A 21,821-nucleotide genomic window follows, 5' to 3' on the forward strand; every position below is an offset into this window, starting at 1 on the left:
TGGGATCAATAAGCATTTTCTGTCAGAGGGAATCAGTAATTATTAATTATTGGTCAAAGGGTTGAACACTAATATGTGTTGATAGGGCCCTCATTTCAACTCCTTTCTGCTAACAGTTCAGTTAAAAAAATCCTGTAAACAAGTGTTTCAAATTTAACTATGGCGAGCAGTAAACGCAAAACGTTCTCTATTGATGATAAAATGGGCATAATCAGAAAAATTATAAATGGATGCAGTCAAGCTGATATTTTCAGGGAATATAAATTACCCGAATCTGCAGTTTGTAACATATGGAAAAATAGGCAATTAATAATTTCTGCTCATAAAAAAATTTAGATGGCTGAAAAAATTTGAGAAAAGCAGATCACAAGGATGTTGAAGATGCATTACTAAAGTGGTTCACCAATCGAAGAAGCCGCAATTTTTCACTATCTGGACAAATGTCGATGAATTTGCAACGAGATTTTATGAAACTACTTTTATGTGTTCAAATGGCAGGTTAGACAGGTTTAAAAAGTGGAATAACAGAAATTCAGGAAAAATTATCTGAGAGTCGGGAAGTGTTTCCATATCTGATGTTGAGGATTGCTCATCAGCTAAAGATTACTGATTTTTTTTTTTTTTTTTTTTTTTTTGTACTCTAGACGAAGAGTAATGAAAAATAACACATTTTTTGCTACTACATAATGCTTTCCAGTCATTTATTTGAATAATGTGTAATAAAAGGGAGGAGTTTGGGAACCATTAGTTAAATTGTCCGATATATATATATATATATAGAAGGTTCACTATATATATATTTGACTGTATATATATATATATATATATATATATACAGTGTGTCTCAGTTAAACGTTTCAGAGCACCTAAGAGGGGTAGGGTGCATCCTGACGACTAGAAATCATATAGCAATGCGGGGTCAGAAATGCCTTCCTGAAGCGGGGATGTACACAGAAGCACCTTAAAGAAAAGAGACCGTAAGTGAAAAACCGTTTTAATAATACATTGAAAAAATTATATGGCCTCCTCGGTCACCCGACCTATCATGTCTGGATTTCTGGGGTCATATGAAAACACTTTTTTATGACACCCCAGTTGACAATGCTGAGGAGCTGGTTGCTAGAATCTCAGTAGCTGCCAGAGAAATTAGAGATATACCTGGAGTGTTGCAGAATGTTCGAATGTCCATGCGCTGAGATGTAAGGTGTACATTGTAGACAGTGGCAGAAACTTCGAACATTTACTTTGACCCATGTACCTTATAATTTTTTCAATGTATTATTAAAACGATTTTTCACTTACGGTCTATTTTCTTTATGGTGTTTCTGTGTACATCACCGCTTCAGGAAAGCACTTCTGACCCCGCATTGCATTTTAGGCAAAAGAAAGAATATAGAATATATTAATGAAAGAACTAATATATCAATGAAAGGATTTCTTCTCCTTGCCTGTAGCCTCCTCACACACATTCCTTTTTGTCTTTCTAAAATGCTCTACCTTCGATGCATGGTCTCATTCAAGGTGTAGTAAGATTTACCTTTTTTTAAATATTTTTGCAAGACTGAAAAAATTGTTCCTTTCAAGTATAATGATGCTGCAAAATTAAAGACTTCCTTGCACCAAAATTAAGTACTTTTAAGGGCCCTTATTTTCCAAAACAAAAATTAAGCAGTTTTTAAGGGCTTTTAAGGACTGTGGGAACCCTGTTAAATAGGGATGTGCATTTTTAAACTAGTTACTACAACATACAAAAACATGAATGCCACTGTAACACACTGGTCTTAGATTTTTTTGCTTAAACTTCCTAAAGCTTTTTTCATTGCTTTCATTAAAATATAACAAAAATACATTTTCACACTGTCAATAATGTTCAATAAGTCACTATTTTGTGTGGGGGGGGAATTAAATACCTACACGAAAAAATTAGATTTTTACTTTTGAAATATTTACAATTTATCTTGAAAATTGAACAAGCATTTAACTATATGTTAAAATATATATTTAAAGATTATGTAATTAAGTGTAACACTAAAAGTATCCTTTACAAAAAAATTTTATTTGTTGCTACTTCAAATTTTTAAAACAATAGGTCTTAGATTTTCAACATTAAAGTCTTGTAAGACTTTAATGTTGAAAAATCCTTTAAAGATTTATGCAAGTTAGGAACCACTATTATACACATATTAATTAAAGGGAAGAATCATAAAGCAAAGTAACTCTTAAAGTTATGAGTTATTCACAGAACTTCAATATTAAACATTTTTATCAAAAGAAAAAAATTTCCAGATTTAAAAAACTTAACTCACCTGGTTCACCTCTCATCTTCTTATCAACAATTTTTTTATACTCTTCTAAATCCTGATCAGATATATTGTCAAAAGGATTCTTTGCATAAGCTGTTTTGTAAACCATTGCATTATGCTGAAATTCTCTTTGTATAATACCCTTGGAAGCAGCACCAACAAGGACAACTTGATCCCCAGAAGCATTCAACTGTTCTTCCTATGAAATTAAAGTAAAATTACAGCAATTTAAATATGGTCAGTATTTTTTTTTCTTTGGATTTCTTCTAAGTCTCTATGTTATATATTTCTCTAAGAGCTTTAGAGGAAGAAACTTTCATTTTCACCGATAAACTCATGTTTTCTTTTTTGAAGCACTAAATTAGAGCTTGACAGAGACATTTTATAAAGATCAAAAATATACAACATGTGCTAGTGAACTGAAACTGAAATAAATTCTTAACACTCAGAAGAAAAAAAATGATTCTACGTTTTCATGTAACAAACTTATTCTAGCACTTGTTGATGATCCAGATGGTGCACAATTTTTCGAGATAGCAGATAAGAGAAAAAGGAATAGAACCCAAGCAAAATGAATGAAACTGTGAGTTATATGGGCATATTGGTAAAGTGAAGGTAAAGAAGTGAAACTTGAAACTATTCTTTCAAACAGTAAACCAGATACTCAAGGAGATTCACTGAAGGGAGTTGGAACGGATTGAGGAAGGTCAGATAAATGTAAAATTACATGGATAAAAATAGCAGAATCATCTTTTCATTTTTTGGTGTCACTTTAAATCTGGACAATGAAATTTTTAAAAAAAGGATTGAAATTAAGTAACGACCAATATTGCAATAAAGAAAATTTTAAACAATTCTTTACAAAATTGATGATAATAAATATTATTTAAGATGATAAAAGATAAAAACAAGCTTAAAGATTTCGTAACTGCAAATGATTTCTATCATTTTTACTTTAAGTTAACATGCTGTTTTATTTCTGACTTCTCCTTTAAGATGCTGAATTTTACAGGATAAGCGTTAAAAGAGTTGTTAGACAAAGATTTATACTTATAACAAACTTATTACGGTTTTCTTTCTTTTTAAACATCAAGTCCTTATAATGAGTGGCATAACTTAAGTGTTTTTAAATAAATATTACCAACTTTTCTTTTTTAACCAGCATTTTTAAATAATGCATTGACAAAATATTTACTTAAATTTGGATTCACACAGATGTTTTTATAACTCTCCTTGGAATCATTTAATTTATACCAAAAACAAAAATATATTCACTTTATTTTGGTAAATTACAAATTTTATACAATGCTAGATGCTTTTCGTATTCTTGTCTCCACTAACACACTCAATTATGTTTTAAGTTATTATCATTTACTAAATACTTTTACTCTTAATTATTTTTTTAATGATAAAATACAACTTAACAATATTCCTACTTTATTATTGAACAAAAAAATAGCTGTAATTTAGCAGTTTTTGTATAGTAATTAAAAATTTGTATTTCCCTTTCTTCTTTGTTTTTCTACTTCATTAGTTATGTAGTATTACTTCGTTTTAATTTCTTTACCTTCTGCTCACTGCAATGCATTCCCCTCCCCCACATAAATCAAAGAGGGAAAAGAATCAGCATGTCACTCCTTTATATTTGATTGACAGCAGCATCTCAAAGAACCACTGATTCCTTCAGACATAGTGGAGAAATTAAAGAATTTGCTGCTTCCCTAAAGAACTTCCAAGGTTAAGAAAAAAATATTGAAGTCTCCGCGACACACATGGAGAAACAAATCCCCCACCATTTCAACCTCCTCAACTTCAAAGACTAGAATTCTGCATTTTACCCCATATGTTTTAATTTATGAATGCTATGGCAAGGATAGCTCAAGAAAAAAAAATAATTTTCATTAGAGACAGTTTTAAAGTAAGTTTAATACATAAGGTTGATGAAAAATGATTAATTTACTCATAGCTATATTCCTATAAATAATATTAGTTTTATGTGATATCCTAATCTTCAGACAAAAAGTTACTTTTATAATAGAAAAGGCTGAATTCGCCTTATCTATTGATTAAAGCTTTCTGTACAAAACTATTAAAGATAAACAGTTCTATTCCAGATGTGGAATGGCCTGCCATAACCAAAATTGAAAAATATATAAAATGTTAAGGGTTTAAAAAAATGGCTTGATGTAAACTAAACAGCAAATTACTATTAACTAAATGAAATTAATAACTAAATAAAGTTTAAAATATTCTTTCTTCAAGAAATAAAATAAATTTACTCTTAAATGCTCTACAATGAAACATATTTAGTAAAGGGAGAGAAAAGGTATTCTGAAATAAAAAGGAGACAATAAATTTTTAACATTTAACATTTTAAAAGCAACATACATAACTATTTCATTTATTTATAGACAAAACAAGACTTTCATAACGAGAAAGATATATTTGATCAATCCAGACATTTAATCATGACTAATTTAACTACTGCATCACGTACGTGAGAGAGAATTGTAACTACAGAAAATTGTAACTCAATAAACAAATTTTTTCCCTCCACTTAAAATAGCTGCAATATGAGGGGAAAAAATTCTAAAAAGTTCGATTAAATTTTGTCTGTAATATCAACCTAAGCTACTAAGGTCTGATTTTTTTAACATATTTGAAGGTAATTCTTTATTTTTAATTAGGGAAGGCAGATAATTAAGCTTCTTTTTTTAGCTAACTATAAATTTCAACATTAATAAAGTAGTTATTACACTGTGTAAGCAGAACCATAGTTTGACAAGAGACAAAGTATCCTTAAAAAATTGCAACTTAGGCATACCAGATTTAAAATTATAACATATCAACTATAACTAATCTGAAAAGCAAGTCTAACATGAAACATTGTTAAAAGCTTAAATTTAGCAGATATGCATGTAGGCGTAACTTAAGACAAATTTTAGTATTTAAATATTTTGTAAATGTGCCACAAAGTTTTCAATATAATATGCAAAATATTCCATTAAGTGATTTCATGTAAAATGTTGAAAGTAGGACCTGGAAATAAGTTGTAGCGAATAAATCAAGAAATTATTTAATAATTTACCCAGTTTTTAAAAAGTAAAAAAGACTTATCTTACCTGCATCTTTTTTATTTCCTCCCAGGTAACACCTTCTAATAGAGAAGACTGAGGTCCAGCAGTTATTTTTGAATGCATTCTGTTCTCTTTTATCTTAAAATAAATATTTTCAAATTGGTTATTTACCTCATACATTTATAAAATTAACAAATATGTTACACTTATGTAATTGCTCAGTATAAATAGCTTAACTTTTTACCCCTGCTATGAGAATGGTTTGAAAAAATAAATTTTTGAAAGTAAATTATCATAAAAAAGCACTAAAAACTATATGATGCTTTGATTTATCAAGATATGCAGCAACAAATATAAAAAAAATGTTTTGATGTATATAACAAAGAAAAAACCTCAAAATCAAAGTAAATAGTATCCATACATTAGCATATGTGTAGGTTTCACAAAATTCAAGAAATGAAAAAAAAGTAAAAGATTTAAGCACAGAAGATAACGATTAAACAATGAAGTTCAGTCCAATTGTTTAAAAGCAAATTTGCAGAACAAATTTAAAAATTTCTTATTTATTGAAAAATATTACAACTTCAATTGAAAAAATATTTAAAAAAAATAAAGTAAAATTAGAAAATTTAATAGACAGCAAGGGCTCTGCAGATAACAAAATGGCAGTTGCAATCAAAAAACAGAATATTTTTTTATTATTTGATTAATATTTTTTTTGGGGGGAAGGAATTGTATTTATTATAAAATACTGACACTTTAACATGAAAGTTAATTAAATATTTTATAATTGAAAGCTGAAAACGTAATCATCTTGGTGGGGGGGGGGAAAGAACATATTTTGGACAAAAACTGTATTTTCTAAATCAAAATCATTATTTCAATGTTAAGAATTTGAAAACTTTTAAGTTTGTTACTTTATATTGACTTTATAATTTCAAATATTTTATGGGTCCAAGCTTTTTTTTTTAAATATGACAAAACTGACATTTTGTTAGCCATTTCATTACCCCTGCAGTTATCTCAGGTTAAAAGTAAAAGTTTGTTCATAATTACATTTAGAACCTGGTGCACAATTTAACTATAATGACTATTAATTTTATTTCCATTGAAGCATGGGCTAAAAAATAAAAAGATTTAAAAAAAAGCATTTGTATAAAAATATAGCCTTTAATTTCTAAAATATACTTCTGTTACTTTACTTTGTGGTAATAAATTATTTTAACAATTATTTTTTTTTAGAAGCTACTTATGACACCTAAAAAATGTAGTAGTAAGTAATATGCCAATATTTGATGGTACTAAATTAATAAACTATAATTTTTTATTTTGCAAACATTAAACTAGAACTAAATATTTTCCTTTTCTTACCTCTTTCTGTTTCTTTTTGAATTCATTAGGATCACCAGTTTTTGGTACAAACTGATGTGCACTGTCGATTTTAACTAATGTGCTATGAGATGGAGAACCTTCTTGAACCCACTGAAAACAAAATTTAAAATTGATAACAAAAAAAACTAACTTCTCTTCAGGCTTAAAAAATTATAGGTTAGTTGGAAGCGAAGCAAAGGCATGCAATATATTATTAGTATCAATCATAAAACAACTATTATTAAAGAAATAAACCTAAAATTATATAATAAAGGACAGTTATATTTATCCATATCATTTACCCATAATTTGCAAACAATTTCATAAAGCAGAGAGGGTGTGGATAAAGAGCTAATGTGAACAACTGTAATATTACTATTATGTATCATAAAAAAATTCTCTAAGTTTGACAGATTGGCAAAACTGAGTAATACTTCTATATGCAGTTGCATGACGACACTTAGTTATTAAGTAAAAATTAAAAATCAAGATTTTTATGATGGTAAGTCAAGTCTAATTTTACTTATTAATTGCTACTTTAAACTATTTTTACTCGTTGCTTTTAAGAATAGAGATATTATGCTATAAATAATTAAGTTTATTGCATATTTTATTAAGTGAATAATTAAAAAGCTTAAACAAAAAAAAAAACTCAACAAGGGGGTAGTGTGAAAACCTAGTTGAGATGCCGTTGTGAACATCTCATAAGCTTTGTGATATTAAGAGTTTAATACAAACACATCACTTATCAGGGTATTTATTCATGTAGATTAATTTTATAAAGCATTTAACTTATATTTCATTAATTTTTGTGCAGAGAAAAATTCAGGACTTTTTTTCTGGTTCATTAATCTTTTGATTACCTATGGAATTTTATTATAATTATAGCAGTTGTAAAATGTGAGCTTCCAAAATTCAAGTAATACCTTTGCCTTTCAGCTAACATTTGACATTAATTTGACAACTAAATTATAAAAAAAGAAATAAAATTAGATTTAATAAAATTAGATTTTCTTAGTAGCATTAAATAATTATTGATATTAATCTTCTATTGCAGAAACTTGTCTGAAAAGCAAATTTTTAACTAATTAAAAGATAGTTTAATTGTAAACTTTTAAATTAATATTTATAGATTAAAAACAGTTTATTTGCTCAAAGCTTAGGTCTTATTTAAAATGAACTGTTCAAATTTAAATAATAAAAGAATACTAGATATGTTTAAACTAATTAATACTACTATTACAACTCATAATTAAATAAAACATACCATAAAAATATTTTAAATACTTAATAAGTACATACACAAAAAATTAACACCTTCCCCTAAATTTTCCACATTTTAAAAATTTGTTTCATAACAGAAACTTATGAACAATCAAAAACAAAGTTTTTTGAACCCAGGAGTACTATGTAAAAAATATATAATAGTTTACCTTGTTTTACAAACTAAGCATTCAATGACCATTAAGCAAACAGACTTTGCAAACATTTTTAATGAATTTATAAGTCTAGGAAACAATGGTATGCAATTTTGTGTTTCTTTAAAATATTAGTTCTTAGAGGAAGAATTGGGTATCTTTGAAACAGAAGGTTGAACACACATCCTAAACTGTTTCATGGCTGAAAGTAAACTTATGGCTTAAGTTTACACCTAGCAACATTCATTGAGCTTCATTGAAATAAATTTATAATAAATGCTATATACTGTGTACTAGGTACACAATGAAAATATTCAAGGGAAAATAAAAAGCAAGCCATTAACTCCAGCATCAGAAAGATATCAGTAACATGCTTGAAAAATTGTTATTAATGAGATGAAAATTACTATAGGTTATTTTTGAAGCAGTAGCATTCATTGCAAAGCAGTATTGTTAAGGTTAATTATTGTGATAAAACTCTTACAGGTTCAATGTCCCCATTATCTGGTCTTTCTACCCACTGTAGGAATAAAAGAAAATTTAGAATGTTGATAAAATGTTCTGAAGCAAATTGTATTGATTATTTCACAAAATAATTAAAAGATCAAAGTTTAAATATACAAAGACTTCAAAGAATAAGAAATCTTATTTTCATTTAAGCAAGGTCTCTGAAAATACAAAGCAATTTCATTGCAAACCAATATCAGAAACTTTAAAATTTAGTACAGAGCATGGAAAAAAGTAAAAAGTTTGTAACATTCCATGATCAAAAATACTAATATAGAACACAAACTAATATTATAAAAATATAATAAAATTTAAACATTATGAAATTTTTGGACCATTAAACTTAATTATTTAAACTTATTTAGTTACTTAATTCTAAAACAATGCATTTTAACAAAATTTTTTTTTACTGCCTTACACCCAATGTAATCCTTATCAGTCATATTAAATTAATATACACAGCCACAATGGCTGATCCAACTTCATTGGATGAACAGTAACACATAGTATGCAAGATCATCAAGGAAAAACATTTAAATTCTTTTCGAAACCTTATCACACTTAAAAACAAATTTTTAAAGTATTATTTTGTGATGCAATGTAACTCCAATGCTTGTCAAGAAAATACACGAGCCTGTTAAGATCTAGGAAACTGTTGACAGTATTGGAATTTTCAATACTCATATTGTATACGCAGAAAAAGTACTTTAAATATTAAAAAAAGATTAAATATAAAAAACAGAATTCCTTTCTAATCTTTTAATTTTGCATCTTGCATGGTAAGACCTATTCAAGAAACTTTTCAAAACTGCTAACAAAAATTTAAAAAATTAATAGTAAAAATTAGAAGGTGCCTTTTTTCACTATAAAATGCTAAGATCACTACACACCTTGCTCCAATTGAACAGCATAGCCCATCACTTAACAACTGGTTTAGTTATATTTTTTGATGAAAATAGGTAAACAGTAAACAATACAATTTAAAAGGGGCTAGAACCTTGAGCAAAAGCTTTTAACCAGTAATTTCCTATTTTACAGATGCTTTAATAATTTCATACTTAAAAAAAATTTTTGATTATACGTATTTATATTTCAAAATAAATTTTTTTGTATAAATACAGAAGCATTCACTGTTTTTTTTTAACAAAAAATTTGTCTTTGCATAAATTCAAAACAAATAAAGTTTCCTCATCCTAAGAGTACAGGAACTCAAAAATTATTGAATTTCAGAAGCTTATAAATTAACAAAATTATTAAAAAAATAATGCAGATTTCCAAAATACTACTCTAAAAATTGAAGTAAATTATAGTTTCAAAAGTTTTGCTAAATATGATAAAAATGGCATTTGCAGAAATTAAACAAGAAGTTTATTTAAAGCAGTAAATGAATTAGTCAAATTCAATAATATCTATTAATTTACACAATAAACTGTACAAATCAAATAATTTTGGATTGAGATGGTACTGATTCTTTGCTTGAACCAGTGATTCTATGATTCAAATCATTCTCTCGGAACAAATTCAGGTCTAAGTGAACTAATTAGTTTGATTTAAAGTCTTCCTCTACTTTGCCAAACATTATTTACTGTAAGAAAACTCACAAATACTCAAAATCAGGTACATATAAAATTTCTATATACTGTTCAAACCAATAATTTGAACCAATATATATATATATTTATAAAGACTGGTAATAATTGCTTAAAAGCACAATTAACTCAAAAGCACAAATAAACTATAAAATTTATAAAAGATTTCCTTTAAAATTGAAAAATACTGAACACAATATTTTTCACATGGGAAGAAAGACATACTTTTGTAATTTTCTTAGGATCAGCAGTTCCAGTTTCCAGGACTTCAACTTTTTGATAAACATTTGGAGAATTGACCCATCTCATTTTATCTTGAGTTTTTTTACCATCCATAAGTTTTTTCAAAGGACTAAAAGTAAATTAGAAAATATGCTTTTAATAACAATAAAATAGTAACAACAAAATATATCAGTACAATGTGCAAATCTGTTAATAGATGCATTCTGCATGAACATTCACAAATACCTGGGTGTCTAATATTATTTAATCTTATATTCTGAATACTTATCAAAAACTTCAACTGAAGCTAAATTCAGCAAGAAATCTTATCTAGAATTATGTAAAATGTTGTTCTGCTTAAATGAAGATATAAAATAAAAGTATTTTCATGCAAGGCTGCTAAAAGTTTAAGTTCTAGAGCTATAACAGCTAATATGTTATAAGCAATATAGTACATTATGATGCCTAAACAGTAAAAACTTAAAGGATTCTGCAACAGCAAGTACGTCTAATTTGACAAATCACAATATAAGACAAATTGTGATTATAATTATAATTATAAGACAAATAAATTTTCAAAATTTAGCATTATAAAAAATTATGAGTTAGTAATGACATTTACAAGACTGTCAAATTTTTTTAAGCTTTTGCCATTGTATAAAAAATGAATTATAAATTTCTTCATCACACAGGGATTTTTTTTATATATGTAACTTTTGTGGATTTGACAAAAATAAAGAATAGTAAAATAAAAACTTCTATTAAAAAAAAAGATTAAAATTTAATTCCTTCAAATATGTAAATTTTTTTTAAAAAATTAACATGTTTAGTTACATTGGAAATAAGCTGGCTTATTTTTAAAAAATATTAATTTAAATATATTATTTTGGCTAACTCTTATTGTTTTTTCTTAAAGTAGAAGTAGGGTTTTCTAAAACCAAATACAATATAACATAAAATAACTGCCTTTTGAAATGCACAAAATATTATATATTACTTGTAATTACTTGTAATTAATCATGTTGTAAAAGTTCTTGTTAAAGTAAAAAAAAAATAGTAATAAAGTTAAGAAAATATAAAACAAATTAAGCAAAGAGATAATAAAAAATACCTTAGCCATTTGTCATCATCTAAATATTGAACAAATGATGTGGCAGCTGGAGGAACTTCAACATCATTTTTCTGCCTTGGTAAATCAACTCTGATAAGTGGGTATCTATACAAATAGCCGGTTCTAAATCCCTGAAGAAAAAAATAAAATAAAATAATAAATAAAACAAGAAAACTTTTCTTGTCAATTAGAATAGGTTAGAAAAGTTAGTAGGTTAAATATCCACTACAATTGTAAGGGAAACCCTCAATGATATTTGCTGTCTAAAAAACACCGCTTTAACATTAAAAACGCTTAAAAAAAACTTCAAGTAATTAACATCAACTAGCGAATAAATCACAAATAATGGATAATATATTGTGATATAATTACTTCCATCTTCATGACAGTATTTTTGTATGATTAACATTATTCTGATTTATTCATACAATACAAAGTATACAATATCATATTTTCATTTTTAATAAAAACAAAAATTTTGATATTGATAATTAAAAATTACCTTTGAACTAATAATTATTCATGACAATTATTTCTATAAACTTCATATAATTTAAACAAAAGAAAATTACATTCTGGCTTTTAATTACATTATATAATTTACATTCTTAGAAAAGAAATTGCTGTATTACAAAACAAAATAAACTTAGATGCCACTACAAAAAAGACACTTTTTTAAAAAATAACACTATTCATAAAATAAAATTTTTTAAAAAAAGCATTTGTTGTAGTGAGTTTTTTTTAAACTAAAAATTTAAAATTTTGAATTCCTCCAAATTTTTTCCAAAAAAAAAAAAAAAAAAAAAAAAAAAAAAAAAAAAACCCATAAAATCTTGTTTTAAGGACTAAAAAAATCTACATGTTTAAAATAGATGGTCAATAATTTTTCAAAACTAAAATACACAAGTTACTTGATAATATTGATTTTTAATATTATGATTTTCTTAGCTAACCCCGCAAACTCATTCTAAATAATATTATACTGCTACTTCTTTTATTTTCAGACATCTTTATTTGGAAACCATAACTTCCTTGAGGAGTAACAGTTAATCAAATTAATATTTACAAGAATGTTATTTTACAAAATATTCATAAAAATAATCCTTAAAACTATTTTATTGCGAGTCGTAATTTAACAAGATATCAATGAAATTTTAAAAAATGTTTTGACTTCATAAAGTCAGGAGAAAACCTGTGCATAACTTTGCTGTAACAAGCATAACTTAGATTTGACTAGAATTGGATTTGAGATTCTAGAAAATTACTGTATTAAAGTTGCCAGTAAAAAAAGTATTTGATTGTGTGTGGAAAGGAACTTTTGAAAAAGCTCCTTTAAATTTTATATGGACTAGCAATGAAGAGTAACATAGTGAGATTCCTCATCTGTCTTACTATGAATTACACAATTAGTTGAACTACAGCCCTATATAATTGTAAAGAGAAAAAAACGTGGGTGGTAATTGCAATGAGCACATAAGACAACTTTTTGTCAAGTGTTCTCCTATCATGATTCCAAGAAACCACTACCCAATTTACATCTGTCCCATCAGTTCTTACTTCTAACTGAATCAGAAAATCAATGATTTTTACAAACAAAGCAATAGTTCTGCCCCACAGCAATATAATTAACAAGCTAAGATGTCTTGTAAGCTCAATGGGGAAAAAAATTGGAAAAAATTAAATTTTTTAACTATGTCAAACATTTAAAACAAGAAGAAAACTTTAAAAAATACAACACTGAAATCATTAAATGTTCTAAGAGGAAAACATTCAGCTTCAATAAAAACTACAGAACAAAAAACTAACTAAAAACTACTTCAAAAAAAAACAAGCAAAAAAATCAACTTGTGAAGAGTGAATAGACATAGTAATTGCATTTTATGGTCAAATCTTTAAAATGATATTTTTATTTGGCTACTTACGGCATTATCAAGCATACGCATTTGTGCTTCAAATTCTAAATCCCACACTTTAAACTTTTTTACTTTTGGGTCCTTCTCTTCATCCAAAGTACTATCAGGCTTCCCAGATACAATGCTATGATTAGTAGTAACAATGCTTCGAACTTGTTGTTTAGCATCATCAGACATTACTTGAATATTATCCAAACCAATGGGCATCAATCGAACCTATGAGTAATATTTCCAAAACAATATATATAAATATATATACACACACATATCATATATATATATATATATATATATATATATATATATATATATATATATATATATATATATATATATATATATATCAGTGTTTTCACTACAGCGCGAGAACGCGAGAATCTCGCATATTTTTTTCTTTTCTCGCATTAAAAAATTATTACTGCGAGAAATTCGCGCATTCTATAAATCAATTTCAAAATTCGCGAATTTCTCGCATTTTGGAAGAAGCTTCGAATTACGCTATTTAGAATAAAATCCGTTTCACTTTTCTTCCTGGATCTCTCATTATTTTCAACATTTGCTCCGTTATCTAGCTTCCCTATTTACCAGTATTGTTCAGAACCTTTTCGAACAACAGAACACAACCGAACCACGGAACCCCTTTCAGAACACATTTCTCTGCAACCACGTGTTTACCGTAGGTAAGGTTTTTTCATGTAAGATGTTCAAATTTTTTATGCACTAATGTAAGATGGACAAATACCTAGTAAAGGCAAAATCTTCTATGATGATGCAGCAAGAATATTCAATGCTTTAAAAAATAGAAGACGTTAAAAATGTATTATAATAAAAGAAATGAGTTTTTTTCCAAGTCTATTTGTGTTTTTTAAGTTTTTGGAAATCTCACTTAACTTTCTGAAATCTCACCCTGTTTTTTGAGAAAGGGTGAGAAATTCTCACCCATTTTTTTCTATGATGAAAACACTGTGTATATATATATATATATATATATATATATATATATGTATATATATATATATATATAGAGTGTATATATATATATATATATATATATATATATATACACATAAATATATATATACACATAAATATATATATATATATATAAATACATATATATATACATATATACACACACACCACGGGTCATAAGTTTAGACTCGCTCTTGAATTTTTAAAAATAAACAAATTACAAGGTTTTTAAACTGAAAATCTCAGCAAATTAACTTTAATTTCATAATTATAGGTACACTTACGTAGTAAGAACTATAATTTTATGTTCAACTTATGAATTTTGTCCAATGTTTTAGACTTTGAAATATCCTCCATTAGCATTAATCACAGCAGCACATATTTTTGGCACTCTTTCTATTAGTTTTTGCAATGTTCTAGCTGAGATCTTGTTCCAACAACTAAGTAAAAATTCCCAAAGTTCGTTTTGTTTGGTACATCGCATTTTTCTAATACTTCTAGCTAGTTAATTCCACAATAGCTCAATAGGATTAATATCTTGGAATTGAGGGTGCCAATCCATGTATTTCAGTAGTTTTTTATTTTCATTTGATGCAATGTAGTTTCTACACAATTTCGATGAATGTTTCGGATCGTTATCTTGTTAAAAAACAAACCAAAGACCAACGATTCTCTGTTATATACGGAAAAGCGTGACACTGCAATATTCTGTGATGATACTTTTAATCCATAATTCCCTCTATTCAAACAAGATTTCAAACTTTGTCACTAGCAGAACATCCATAAACCATGACTGAACCAGTACCATGCTTTACAGTTGGTAGTAAACATTGATTTGTCAAACGTTCACCAACTAAACGATGAACATACTTCCTTTGTTTGCTTCCAAACTAAAATTTTGACTCATCAGTAAACAAAACATTTGACTACTGTTCTAAAGACCAGTTAACATGTTTTTAGCTCATTTCCATAGTTTAACAATGCTTTGTATTTTCAAAAGAGGTTTTCTAGCAGCTACATAACTTTTTAAACCAGTCACGTTGTACAGTAATTACTGACACTGTTTTCAGCTTAGTAGCATTCAATTCCTTACGGATTTCTGATGCTGTTTGAGTCCGCTGGCGCTTACTTTAAATGCAAATAAACTTATCCTCACATTTGGACTTCATTATAGGTCTCCCTGATCATTGGCGGTTCTTATTTTGGCCAGTTTCTTTCTTCCTTTGCAAAATTCTGACAACAGTGGTCTGGAAAACATTAGTTTTAGAGGCAAACTGTCTACATGAATAGCCTTCTCCATGAAGTGCAATAATAACTGCACATGTTTTGACACTTATTTCTGGTTTTTGACTCATATTTCTGTAATAAATAGTATATAATGTTAACCTTTGTTAAAAACAAAGGTTAACATGTACCAGTTATTCTCTCAAATGAAGGCTATTATATCAAAATTTTAAATGTGTTATGTACATGAACTTAATTTATAATAAACCTTACAAAAAGAGATTAAAAGTAAATTGTTTATAAACTAAAAATTAATGGCATTTTTTTAAATAAAGTACACTTTTTTTAGAATAGGCATTTACATGCACTTTCATTCCTTTCGTAATCAACAAAATAGATACAAAATGAAAAAATTCTTAACAGTTTTAAATAGAAATAGAGTTTTACAAAGTTTGATAAAATACACATATAGGTCAGAAATATTTAGCTATTTTTGAAAGTTTTGTAATACATACGAGTCTAAACTTATGACCGGTACTGTATATATATGTACACACATATATACATACATATATACATACGTATACATACATATATACACACACTAGGACTGGGCGATATAAGAAATTTTATATTGTGATGCATCGTCAGTCTTGCATCGCGATATAGTATTTGTGAAATTCATTTACTTGTAAGGCGCAGAAAGTCGGATTTCTATTAAAACTTCATACTCAGATTGATTTAAACCCATTTATGAATTTGATGTATATGTTTTGCTTAAGAAAGATATTAATGTTATATTTTCTAAAAATGATAGCACAAATAACGAGATTTCTTAGCTTAAAAATAAATAAAAAAATAAATAAAATTGAAATCTATCAATATATTTACCTAACATTACAGAAAGAAAATTTAAAAAATAAGTTCTTTAAAAATTATTTGTATGCTTAAAACAAAGTATTAAATAAATTAAACAAAAAAAAACACTTTTAAAACAACATTATTTTTTATCATTATTATTTCACATAAATAATAAAGTTAAATTGAATAATTACCGAATTCTGAACGAAAAAACAAAGTAAGGTTTAATTTCTTAAAAAAAAAACAAAGGAATTATGATATTCGATAATATATTCAACTGACAATATTGAAAGAAAATTAAAAAAACATGATTATACTCTTTAATAAAACGAAGTGCTAAATGATTTTAAAAAAAGAAGTAGCAATCGCAAAGATTACTAATTTTTTTGAATAAACAAAGTTGATTGATTTATGTCCAAATCCAAAAGAGGAAAAATAAGTTTTGTTATAATTTTATTAAGTGAAAACAACTAAAGATTTATAAATTTAAAATCAGTAATAAAAACCCATTAAATTATTATTTTATCCAAAACGTTTTTAATAAATTAAAATAAAGTAAGAAATAGCCTAACAAATTTAATTTATTTTTAATTTAATTCTTTATGGGCACCTTAAATTAGATTTCCGTTTGTAATAAATTCAATGATGCAAAATAATACTTAAACATATAATATCAAAATTAATTTTCGCATTTAAAAGAAAAAGAAATTTTTGCTTCAAAAAAAAATTTACCTAATTAAGAAACACTTCTTTATGTATTCTTTTCAATAATTTGATTACGTTCAGAATAAGGTAACGACGGGGATCACAAAGTCCGTCCCACTGAAAATAATCTACAAGAAACGATAGGAAAAAAAACTAAGAGGTGCGGAAATAAACATGCAAGATCACGATATATGTTCTCAAAACTGATTCTGATTCTACCGCTCATCAATCAAGACCGTTTCAATATAAAGATACGCACATCGTCTTCCCCAGCTCGAGTTGGCATCAGAACATATGAGATCCTTGCGTGTCTTGTATCGCTATATCGTTCGTCTTCTTTACTCGACGGCTTAAATCAGATTTCTGATGCATCGCCTGGAACGAAAGTCGCTGTACCGGCCTGCCAATACAGGCGTTAAATCGATATGCCGCGATATATCGATTTATAGCCCAGTCCTAACACACACACACATATATATATATATATATATATATATATATATATATATATATATATATATATATATATATATATGCATATGTATACATATACAGGGTGGTCCTGAATTCATGATACAAACTTTAAGGGTAGATACAGGACAGGACATTGCAAAAATCAATATTTTGTAGGAATGTATGGGCGTGACACGGTGAGGGGCAAACAGGAGAAGAGTATATGTCTAGCCGCCGCTCAACGTGATGCATCCCAGTAGGGGAGCGTGCCATTCGCAATTGTGCTGATGCCTACGACGAAAGACTAAATATGCCGTACAAGTAGCATTACATGCAAGGCCGTGCAAATGGTAACACCAGAACTGTGCTAATAATGTATCAAGTACAGTTTCTTGAGCGACGAATGCCGGGTGGCAGAATTTTTCAGCGGCTAAATCTTCAACTTTGTGAAACAGGTTTGTTCCACATCACCAGACAAGAAGCTGGTCGACGAAGAGCTGTATGCATGAATTTCTGCCAGTGGGTGATACAGCAATATGTACTGCAGCCTGATTTCATAGCTCATGTGCTATTTACAGATGAAGCGACGTCTACATGTGAAGGTGTCTTTAGTGCAAGCAATTCCCATGTGTGGACAACTGAGAATCCACATGCAGCATGTCTACATGAGTATCAACGATTCTTTTGTGTGAGCAGGTATTATCAACAACTTTTTGATTGGCCCATACTTACTACTGACGAGACTTAATGCTGAATGTTATTTTTTTTCTTCTGGAACAGGTGTTACCAGAACTACTGCAGGATGTTCCCGATTGTCATTCATAACCACATGTGGTTTCAGCATGATGAGGCACCAGCCCACTGAAATGCGCACTTGCCTGAATGCCAAGTTTGAGGTGTGGTGGACAAGTTCATTGGCCACCCTGATGTCCCGATTTTTCAAGCTTCGATTTCCTTTTATGGAGACCTCTTAAGAATCTTGTTTATGTGACTCCACTAGACTCAGGAGAGGATCTCATTGCTGCATGTGTGCGCCAATCGCTCTACAGACCCTGTCAAACATGTATCGCTACCGGTTGACGCAATTGTGAACAGCTATTGTAAACATTACACTTGTCAACGACACTTTCAATAAACATTGTCTTTTCCATCATCTCTTATTTTTTATGTTTGCACCTCACTACATCACTTGCATCCATACATTACTATACAATACATACATGTTTTTATGTCCTGTACCTACCCTTCAAGTTTGTACCATGAATTCGGGACAACTCTGTATAAATATATACAAATATAAATATATACAGTGAAACCTCGATCAAGCAAACATTCTAAGGACCGAAAAAATTGTCCATTTATGAGAGTTGTTAGTTTACAGGGAGGGTACCTTAAAAACGAAGTTTAACATAAATTGTTTTTAGAATATTTTGATAAATGTAGAATAATAATCAACAATAACTATCTACAAGGATATTTATTTCAATTTTAAAAAACTGTTTTTCAATAAAAAGAAAATTTTAAAAAGTTTGATATAAATACATAATTTTAGATGTAGCTACAGATAAATGGATATAATTTTCCTATTAGTACAGATATTCAAGTTAAACATGATACCAAATAGGAGCTTTTCGTCCTCAGTCAGTTTAAATTATCAGGTTTACATTCCCTAACACCTACCTATCACTTGATAGGAAACTTGGTCCATAACTTCTTGAAAAAAAAACCTCCCACTATTCACAGAAGGAAAAAAAAAATTTATACCATTAAGTCATGAGGACCTAAGCAGTTTATTATTCACAACTGATCATCTATCAAGTGTCTGAATAAATGTTTCATTTATATGAACACTTCGAAGATTATACTTCTGTTCTTTTTTTTAACCCCAGCTGTGTTAAATACAGTCTGCAGATTCATAAGGAAATGAGAGAAATTTTCAGTTGTGAAGAAGCATTGAGAACATTTAAGACGTCATTTCAACTTTAGGGGTCTCATAACCTGTGTTGTCCAGATAAAAAGATCAAAAAATACCGGTGTCCGAATTATTTGACAAAAGCAGTATCATTTTCTCTCCTTCCTTTGCAAAGATAAGTCAATGTGACAGGAGAAAGATTGATTCTTTAGTAGTGAAATAACTTAGCAATATTTTTAGTTATAGTTAAGGCAAAAAATTTGCATGCTTTAAAAATGGTTAAAAGTTCCATATTTTGTTTCTTGCAATTTAGAGCAGAAATAATATTTCTTTTTTAAATTTAGAAAAAGTAGAGTCCGGTTTGAAGAGATGGAAAATAACGTTTCAGGACAAAAATAACTGTCAGCGTCTGGTTACGGGAATGTCCGCTTTGGGGAGAATGTACATAATGGTTTATTCAAAGAAGATTCCCGGGAAATTATAAATATGTCTGTATTGAGCAGTGTCCGTTTTGCAGGAGTGTCCATAACAGGAAGTTTCACTGTGTATATAGATATATAATATGATATAAATACAAAGAACACATGGGAAAGAAATATTTTAAAAGAAAAGAAAAATTAAAAATATTTTTTAAAAAAAACGAAAAGATCTCATCAGCTCACATGATTATATCCATATTTTAGAGTGTTTTCTAATAGTGTATTAACATAGCCAAAGCAAAATATATCGATATAATAAAATATGCATATATGTTTAAGTAGTACAATGTAAATGTCACGATTAAAAGCTTAAAAATAAGTAAATTTTTCTCTTAACATGCAATGTGATGATACTGTCTCCTGCCAAATCATAGTAATCACCAAAAGAGAAAAAGACACTAATGTAAACCTCCAAATTTTAACAAATAAAGTCAGTCAATCAATGCTTTTGAGTATGTCGACAAATAAACGTTGCTCCACCTGCTAACGTCAAGGCATCTTGCCATGAATGTTTTGGTAGCAGCCAAAAACAATCACTTAAAAAAGAAAAAGTTGACACAGTTTTAAAATTTTTTTTAATAAAAGAATGAATTTTTTTTAAAGAAATAAGTGTAAACCTCAGAAAAGAAAATTATAACTAGGAATATCCTACATAAATCTTTTTAAAAGAAAAAAGTTAAGGGAAAAGTGTTTTAACATTATAGCTAAAACTTTTTTTATGTATACAAAAAAATGCTCTCCAAAACTATATGGCTGATGAGACTGTTCTTAATGTTAACACTAAGAGTTTGATAATTTAATTTTTATATCAATTGGCAACTTCTTTGAGTTTGGCAACTTTTTTGTCAAACACACAACTTGAAATTTTTTCCTGTGTTTAACAACCAACTACCAAAGCAAAGAACTATTTACCTGGGCTTCACAGGCCAAAATAAGATTTTGAAGATAAAATAGAGCTTCTTCTATGCTTTCTCCCATTACGCAGCAGCCGTGATTCCGGAGAATCATAACTTTGTTTACTGGTCCAAGATCACGTGCAATAGACTCTCGTTCTTCTGCATCAACAAGTATACCATTATAATCATGATAGCTAACATCACCAATTAAAGCAGCTTCCTGAGAAACTGCAAGGAGACCAGTTTTCATGGATGAAACCTGAAACAAAAATAAAAAAATGTTTATCATGTATGTTAATACTTAGCATGCTAGGATAACAGTAATTAAAATAAAACTGATTACAAATATACTAAGTTTTAATTTGGTTTATGGAGAAAATTTGGCATGACTTATGTGTTGGAAATGTATATTTTTCAGAATATATTTAAATGGAGACTATGTTTTATGAAGCAATAACTAGTAATGTGGATCAAACTTATTTTAATAATTCAAAAACAAAAACCTTTTTTAATCCTAAATATTTAAATAATTTTCTACTTTTATAACATTGGAGGAAACTGGTTTTATGTGCAAATATGCAAACAAATTGTACCTTGAACTCTGGAGTTAATGCGCGAAAGGTTAAAATTGCATTTTGAGGTTAGATATCTTAAAAGAATTTTTGAATAAAAAGAAAACGAAAAACAATGCAAGTAGTTTGTTAATGTAAACTGCGGATGCTTCAAAAGTTAAAAAGGTGGGAAAAGTTGATGCTTCGAGCTCACAAAAATAGGTGTCCATTTTCAAAATTTACCAGATGTGACCGAA

The 21,821-nt window shown here is 28.1% G+C and overlaps 1 protein-coding gene across 19 annotated transcripts in view; it reads right to left on the bottom strand.

Annotated features, from left to right (window-relative positions):
• Positions 1 to 21,821, bottom strand: part of LOC107445917 (protein hu-li tai shao) — a 75,724-nt gene that overhangs the window by 18,006 nt on the left and 35,897 nt on the right. For 10 of the 19 annotated variants that reach the window (XM_071187625.2, XM_087155511.1, XM_071187622.2 and 7 more), the window contains 7 exons: positions 21,030 to 21,272; positions 13,521 to 13,727; positions 11,599 to 11,729; positions 10,491 to 10,617; positions 6,752 to 6,862; positions 5,426 to 5,518; positions 2,307 to 2,502 (listed from right to left, as the gene is read on the bottom strand). In XM_071187625.2, the coding sequence (XP_071043726.1) occupies positions 2,307 to 2,502; positions 5,426 to 5,518; positions 6,752 to 6,862; positions 10,491 to 10,617; positions 11,599 to 11,729; positions 13,521 to 13,727; positions 21,030 to 21,272 (1,108 nt within the window). Of the gene's footprint in view, positions 1 to 2,306; positions 2,503 to 5,425; positions 5,519 to 6,751; positions 6,863 to 8,653; positions 8,690 to 10,490; positions 10,618 to 11,598; positions 11,730 to 13,520; positions 13,728 to 21,029; positions 21,273 to 21,821 lie in introns of all 19 variants that reach the window. The other 9 variants (XM_071187623.2, XM_087155509.1, XM_071187620.2 and 6 more) reach the window with 1 other exon arrangement.

This window comes from Parasteatoda tepidariorum, chromosome 11 (assembly GCF_982258835.1).
Source record: "Parasteatoda tepidariorum strain Cologne lab strain chromosome 11, Ptep-v5.0, whole genome shotgun sequence".
Classification (NCBI taxonomy): domain Eukaryota; kingdom Metazoa; phylum Arthropoda; class Arachnida; order Araneae; family Theridiidae; genus Parasteatoda; species Parasteatoda tepidariorum.